Source organism: Aegilops tauschii, chromosome 4 (genome assembly GCF_002575655.3).
Source record: "Aegilops tauschii subsp. strangulata cultivar AL8/78 chromosome 4, Aet v6.0, whole genome shotgun sequence".
In the NCBI taxonomy this organism is placed as follows: Eukaryota; Viridiplantae; Streptophyta; class Magnoliopsida; order Poales; family Poaceae; genus Aegilops; species Aegilops tauschii.
In genome coordinates this window covers 52379190-52387405 of record NC_053038.3, presented here as the reverse complement: position 1 = coordinate 52387405, position 8216 = coordinate 52379190, and the positions used below count along the sequence as shown (strand labels likewise).

Sequence of the window (8216 nt, the reverse complement as noted above, 5' to 3'; positions counted from 1 at the left end):
GCGAAAAGGAAACTGAACCATCACTTCAACGCCCACTCGATCCAGTCAAAACCCCGCGCTCAACGTGCAAGATGTGCGCCTCAACTGCCCCTCTCCGTCCCTTTCCGATCAGCCAACACGTCTCGCGAGAAAACGTTGTGCGCGCCCTGCCGCGTCATTTTTCCCACGCACTATATATAAGCTCGTGCCCCAATCCCAAACACAGAAAACTCCACCTTCGATCGTCTCGCTGCTGATCTCTCTCACCCATCGATCGGTCTCTCTCATCGATCACAGCACGTGGAGGCGTGCAAGCACGAGCACCAGCTAGTCGATCGATCGGCAATGGCGACTCGCCTCCCGGTGTCTAACGCTTGCCCAGCTGGAATCTATGCTAACCCGCAGCGCCAGCAGCGTGGCCACACCTCGACGACGTCCACCGCCGGGGCCGTTGCCGCGGTTGCCGCGCCACCCTCGACCTTCGCCCCCCAGACGACGCGGCTCTCGGCACCGACCATCGCGGTGAACACCAGGCATGCGGCCCCGGTGGCTCCGGTCTTCGCGCCGGCGAGGAGAAATGGTGACAAGACGACGCTGGCGAGCATGTGGCGGGAGATCCAGGGCGAAGGCGACTGGGCCAGCCTGGTGGAACCGCTGCACCCGCTCCTCCGCGCCGAGATCGTCCGCTACGGCGAGCTCGTGGCGGCGACGTACAAGGCGTTCGACCTAGACGCCGGCTCCAAGCGGTACCTCAACTGTAAGTACGGCAAGGCACGGATGCTGGAGGAGGTCGGCATGGCCGGCGCCGGGTACGCCGTCTCGAGGTACATTTACGCCGCGCCGGACGTCTCGCTTCCTGGCGTGGCAGGGGCTTGCCCGAGCCGGTGGGTTGGGTACGTGGCGGTGGCATCGGACGACACCGCGCGCCGGCTCGGCCGTCGGGACATTGTCGTGTCCTTCCGGGGTACGGTGACAGGGTCTGAGTGGGTGGCCAACATGATGAGCTCGCTTGCGCCGGCGAGGTTCGACCCAGCGGATCCCCGGTCAGACGTGAAGGTCGAGTCTGGATTCCTGTCCCTGTACACGTCGGAAGACGGCGCCGGCAGGTTCACGTGCGGCAGCTGCCGGAACCAGCTCCTCTCCGAGGTGACACGGCTCATCAAACAATATCAGCACGAGGAGCTGAGCATCACGCTGGCCGGACACAGCATGGGCAGCTCCCTTGCCCTCCTCCTTGGCTACGACCTCGCTGAGCTCGGCCTGAATCGCGACGGCAGGGGCAACCATGTGCCCATCACCGTCTACTCCTTCGCCGGCCCAAGGGTTGGGAACACGGGGTTCAAGAACCGGTGCGACGAGCTGGGGGTGAAGGTCCTGAGAGTGGTGAACGTGAACGATCCAATCACAAAGCTGCCCGGCATCTTCTTCAATGAGAAATCTAGAGTTTTGGGAGGCAGGTTGGAGCTTCCATGGAGCTGTGCATGCTACACTCATATCGGCGTTGAGCTTGCCCTAGACTTCTTCAAGGCAAGAGACCCTGCTTGTGTGCATGACTTGGAGGCCTACCTAGGCTTCCTCAAGTGCCTAAAGGTGACCAAGGTTAAAAAACATGGGGCGGAGCTGGCAGGCAAAGCAAGGAAATTCGATCTACGGCAAAGTTTTGATGCTGCTTGGAGGTGGCAAATGACTGCGATTCAAGTTAGTGACTTGGTGCAATCCTTAGGGATTTAGACTCATCATAGTACAGATACAGGGTCAGTTTCCATTCCCATGATTTTTGAGGGAAAGGAAATTAAGATGCATGCCCTTGTAGATTGACATTTTTGTGTGCATGGTAAATAACACAATGAAGAGTGCAAATGCAAGTTAACTAGCATACAAGAGACTAATTATTTTGAGATATGTTTCTTGTTTATTTCTTGAGGAAGCCAACAATTGATAATCTTATTGATTAGTGTGATCACACTAATCAATAACTGCGATCCCTCTGGCTGTTGGTCGCGCGCGTGCTAGTGCTGCTCACGAAGGTAGAGACAGGAGAGAGAGATCGGAGGTAGAAGAAAGAAGGTGTGCGTTGAGATTCGTTTTGCCAGGTGTCATCATGAGGAGAGGGTCGCACGGCGCGGGATGTACGACCCGGTCGTATAAGATTTCTTTCCATAGTGGTACCCGTAAGAGGATGGCTCATAGTGCAACTTATTGATTAGTGATCACCATAGTGTGACCCCCTCCCCTCTCACGAGCCTCTCTCGTGCCGCCACCCTCCTGCCGATCTATGCCGCCACCCTCCCTCCTCCCCCCTCCCTCGCTGCTGCCAGAGGGCATGGCCGGGCAAAGCCCAACCGGTGTCGGTGGTGGGTGGGGGTGCTAGGTATTCCCCTTCCGCGAACGGGGTGGAGCGGGCCGTTCTCGACGGGTCAGGGCGCGGAGCACCGCGGCGCGCCAGAGCAGCTGCTGCATGGGGCGTTGCGGCGTGAAGGGCTGCGTGATGGGAGGGGCGTGCCTCGAGTTGGCGGCCGGATCTGGTCGGCAGGCGGCACGGGTCGGAGGTTACTGCTCCCCTTCCGGTGGCAGTGGCTAAGGGCGGTGGTGGAGCTCTGCCTCGTTCGCGTGTCTCATGTGGCATGGTAGCGGGCGGCAGATCGGATCTCCGGGCGGCAAGTGGCGGCAGTCGTCATGCTGCAGCCGCTCAACCTCATGTTCGGCTTCGGAACACAGTGATGGTGGTCATCTCCCCGTCGGAGGTGGTCGGCCTATGGCTGGGTGGTCGGATCTCGAGATTCGTTGTTTCGTCCCGGCTGTGAGTCGGGGAGACATAGTTGCCAGTGAAAATCGAGCCGACGGTGGGCGATGGCGGCATTCTGTGCCGTTACCTTGATGAAGGCATCGTCGTGTAACTACTGTTGAACCACACATGCTACTCTGGGGGAAACCCTAGGATCTGGTTTTTCAGATCGAACGATGGCGGCACTGCGGCATCGTTTCTCTTTTGGGAGCATCATTTGTGGAGCAGCGCTGGATGATAGAGGCAGGAGGTGGAGCGGCTTCTTCTTGCATAGAGCTTTGGTGGAGATGTCAAGTCATGCCTGACCGACAGGTGCTATGCTGTGTCATGCCTGTTCGACAGGTGCTACGCACGACAGATCTTCTAGAGAATTCAAGCTGTGTCAGCTAATGGTACTTGGCGTCATGGTGTTGTGGTGTACCAGCGGCGATCGTGACCTGCTCAACAGTTTGCGGACAGAGAGGTGTTGCCGTTGTGCCCCGTGGCGGCGTCGACGGAGGGCTGGACTAGCAAGGATGATGCGGGTCTCTTTCCTGAAGATGGGGTCAGCGATTCGATGATGATGGTGGCCTCTAACACGTGTGCATGTGGTGTACGCTTTAGGTTTGCTGCACTGGCTGTAGGTCCCAATATGTTATGCGGATGGATCGGCAACGACACCGGTTTTAGATAGAGCACTCCACATTATCGAGTTTCTAGGTGTGAGTGATGGCTTCGGGTGGCTTCATGTATGTTCTTATCAGATCTTTGTTGAATAATTAATAAATATGGACGTATGCATCGATTGATGTAGAGGTCGTGAGTTTTAACCTCCTTTTCAAAAAAAAAGAGGATGGCTCATGATCATAAACACCCTCATCACTGAAGCATTGACGTGCCAATGGCCGTCAAAGAAGAGGATATAGCACTGACGGGCCTGCCTGTTAGTGACAACTCTTACATGGTGGACCAGCTGTAGCAATGTTGATAGATTCTTACCAGAGGCCCATTAGTGGTGATATATTCTACTAAGGATTAGCCCGTCGGTACTTTAAGTAATAAGGGGCATGAAATTGTCACCACTGCATCGACGACATCTGAAAGATGGTGGACCGTGTGCTGGGTTCGTGGTTTGTGGATGGTAGGTATGGTTTCCACTGGTGATGTGTTAGCCGTGCAGGGGTGTCAGATCAGGAGTTCGATGCCGTGTCTGTGGTGTTTCCCTGGTCTGATTCGTTGAACGACAATGGTTTCGTATTTGACGAGCCACCTTGGAGGTACGCAAAGCTGCATATTAGAATGGAGCCGTGTCGAGCTTATGGGAGAAGGTTATCCGTCATTATTTTTCTTTGATGGCGTCCGAGTCAGCCTCAAACGATTCTTTGATCTTGATTGTAATTTTCTTTTTTGGCTGGTGTTCTTCTGAGCAAAGACTAGCGGTCTGCAGTTTTTTTCAATTTTGTCAGGTGTGATGTAGAATGTATTTATACAATGATCCTTATATGATATAGATGAGACACATAATATTTGTACGATCCATGTAGTCCAACGATTCCTCGTGGAGCTCTCACCGGTCATTTTCCGTGACTTTTTAGAGATTGATGACTGATCTAAAGCCACTGATACGCAACTACTCATCGGTTACGAATAAGCAAATATTCTTATTTATATTCGTGGGAACAAGGGCTGGCCGGTACGAATAACGGCGCCAGTCGTCGGTCTGGCCGGTAGCTTTGCATTTTACATGCTTCAAGCACTCCATCAATCTCTCTCCGTACCAGTCATATTCAGTCATCTATCAGATCTTTTCTGTCCAGTCACTCGAACGATCTTGCTTATACTGTCAAGTGTCAAGTCGCTTTCTTCCTACCAGTTCCAAAAGAAGGGTTGACAGTTAGTCTGCCGTGCAAACGGGCACCGTTTTCTGTGTTTTTCTTTTGCTTCCTTTTTTGAAAATAAACCTTACCTACAACTATTAATTGAAAAATAGTTATTTTTGTCCGTCATGCTGTTTTGCAGAAAAATCATGATATTTTTGATGATCAACCCGTGGTGTAGCTCTAAGTCAGATTTTTTGCTTTTGCAGAAGAACTCTATGATGTCTCTCGTAATCAACCTGCGGGCCAGTTATAAGTTAGGTTTTCGCTTTTGGGTTAATCAATCAGTTGTACATATCAAATGCTTAAAAATATCTATATCTTTTAAACCCTAACTATAAATATAACATGTTATATATGAAATGCTGATTAGAAAAATATGTAAAATCTGAATATGATGTTATTTTACCTATTAATCATTTTTTAAATGCCATATTGCATGCACCTTAATTAATAGTGCATGATTCGTCTTACTTTCATATCGGTGCCTATCCGGATTGGAAAATGAGTGACTCGGCAAAACCAGGATTGAAAACAAAAAAGCCATCTATAACCACATATGCAGGCCTCACCAAAACCTCACAGGAAACCAACTATGGCGAGTGCGGTCGACTGCGTCTTACCATCTAGCCCTGATGCAAGCTTGGACGAGAAGGCTCAGCTTGCACATGTTTTTTTCTTTTAAAAGGACAACTTGTTGCCTAGGAGCATCAATGAAACTAAGAAGGTTGCCTGCCGTCTTGGATTCACTACAAGAAACATGCATATCTACTAGCACAAATGCCCGTGCGTTGCAACGGGAGAAAAAACATACTTTCTGAACCCAATAGCTCAAGACCCTTCCCCCTCCTCCTCCCACGACCGACTGCCAGCCATGGTGACATCAGTAAACTCTTTGAAATCTTCCACACTGCCGCATGAGAAACAACATGAAAATATGTCTTGTGCAAAAACATAACCGTGAAAGGAATTCGTAAGTGTACTGTAGGTGTGTGCAATTTAAATCACATAACTATTAATTGAAAAATAGTTATTTTTGGTCCGTCATGCTGTTTTGCAGAAAAATCATGATATTTTTGATGATCAACCCGTGGTGTAGCTCTAAGTCAGATTTTTTGCTTTTGCAGAAGAACTCTCTGATGTCTCTCGTAATCAACCTGCGGGCCAGTTATAAGTTAGGTTTTCGCTTTTGGGTTAATCAATCAGTTGTACATATCAAATGCGTAAAAATATCTATATCTTTTAAACCCTAACTATAAATATAACATGTTATATATGAAATGCTGATTAGAAAAATATGTAAAATCTGAATATGATGTTATTTTACCTATTAATCATTTTTTAAATGCCATATTGCATGCACCTTAATTAATAGTGCATGATTCGTCTTACTTTCATATCGGTGCCTATCCGGATTGGAAAATGAGTGACTCAGCAAAACCAGGATTGAAAACAAAAAAGCCATCTATAACCACATATGCAGGCCTCACCAAAACCTCACAGGAAACCAACTATGGCGAGTGCGGTCGACTGCGTCTTACCATCTAGCCCTGATGCAAGCTTGGACGAGAAGGCTCAGCTTGCACATGTTTTTTTCTTTTAAAAGGACAACTTGTTGCCTAGGAGCATCAATGAAACTAAGAAGGTTGCCTGCCGTCTTGGATTCACTACAAGAAACATGCATATCTACTAGCACAAATGCCCGTGCGTTGCAACGGGAGAAAAAACATACTTTCTGAACCCAATAGCTCAAGACCCTTCCCCCTCCTCCTACCACGACCGACTGCCAGCCATGGTGACATCAGTAAACTCTTTGAAATCTTCCACACTGCCGCATGAGAAACAACATGAAAATATGTCTTGTGCAAAAACATAACCGTGAAAGGAATTCGTAAGTGTACTATAGGTGTGTGCAATTTAAATCACATAACTATTAATTGAAAATAGTTATTTTTGGTCCGTCATGCTGTTTTGCAGAAAAATCATGATATTTTTGATGATCAACCCGTGGTGTAGCTCTAAGTCAGATTTTTTGCTTTTGCAGAAGAACTCTCTGATGTCTCTCGTAATCAACCTGCGGGCCAGTTATAAGTTAGGTTTTCGCTTTTGGGTTAATCAATCAGTTGTACATATCAAATGCGTAAAAATATCTATATCTTTTAAACCCTAACTATAAATATAACATGTTATATATGAAATGCTGATTAGAAAAATATATAAAATCTGAATATGATGTTATTTTACCTATTAATCATTTTTTAAATGCCATATTGCATGCACCTTAATTAATAGTGCATGATTCGTCTTACTTTCATATCGGTGCCTATCCGGATTGGAAAATGAGTGACTCAGCAAAACCTGGGTTGAAAACAAAAAAGCCATCTATAACCACATATGCAGGCCTCACCAAAACCTCACAGGAAACCAACTATGGCGAGTGCGGTCGACTGCGTCTTACCATCTAGCCCTGATGCAAGCTTGGACGAGAAGGCTCAGCTTGCACATGTATTTTTCTTTTCAAAGGACAACTAGTTGCCTAGGAGCATCAATGAAACTAAGAAGGTTGCCTGCCGTCTTGGATTCACTACAAGAAACATGCATATCTACTAGCACAAATGCCCGTGCGTTGCAACTGGAGAAAAAAAATACTTTCTGAACCCAATAGCTCAAGACCCTTCCCCCTCCTCCTCCTGCCACGACCGACTGCCAGCCATGGTGACATCAGTAAACTCTTTGAAATCTTCCACACTGCCGCATGAGAAACAACATGAAAAGATGTGTTGTGCAAAAACATAACCGTGAAAGGAATTCGTAAGTGTACTGTAGGTGTGTGCAATTTAAATCACAGAACTATTAATTGAAAAATAGTTATTTTTGGTCCGTCATGCTGTTTTGCAGAAAAATCATGATATTTTTGATGATCAACCCGTGGTGTAGCTCTAAGTCAGATTTTTTGCTTTTGCAGAAGAACTCTCTGATGTCTCTCGTAATCAACCTGCGGGCCAGTTATAAGTTAGGTTTTCGCTTTTGGGTTAATCAATCAGTTGTACATATCAAATGCGTAAAAATATCTATATCTTTTAAACCCTAACTATAAATATAACATGTTATATATGAAATGCTGATTAGAAAAATATGTAAAATCTGAATATGATGTTATTTTACCTATTAATCATTTTTTAAATGCCATATTGCATGCACCTTAATTAATAGTGCATGATTCGTCTTACTTTCATATCGGTGCCTATCCGGATTGGAAAATGAGTGACTCAGCAAAACCTGGGTTGAAAACAAAAAAGCCATCTATAACCACATATGCAGGCCTCACCAAACCCTCACAGGAAACCAACTATGGCGAGTGCGGTCGACTGCGTCTTACCATCTAGCCCTGATGCAAGCTTGGACGAGAAGGCTCAGCTTGCACATGTATTTTTCTTTTCAAAGGACAACTTGTTGCCTAGGAGCATCAATGAAACTAAGAAGGTTGCCTGCCGTCTTGGATTCACTACAAGAAACATGCATATCTACTAGCACAAATGCCCGTGCGTTGCAACTGGAGAAAAAAATACTTTCTGAACCCAATAGCTCAAGACCCT

General features: G+C 47.4%; 1 protein-coding gene across 1 annotated transcript; it reads left to right on the top strand.

Annotated features, from left to right (window-relative positions):
• Nucleotides 1-257: 257 nt before the first annotated feature.
• LOC109738606 (phospholipase A1 EG1, chloroplastic/mitochondrial-like) lies at nt 258-1771 on the top strand. The gene has a single exon (XM_020297700.4). The coding sequence runs from the start codon at nt 325-327 to the stop codon at nt 1708-1710; it is 1386 nt and encodes a 461-aa protein (XP_020153289.1). The 5' UTR covers nt 258-324; the 3' UTR covers nt 1711-1771.
• The last annotated feature ends 6445 nt before the right edge of the window (nt 1772-8216 follow it).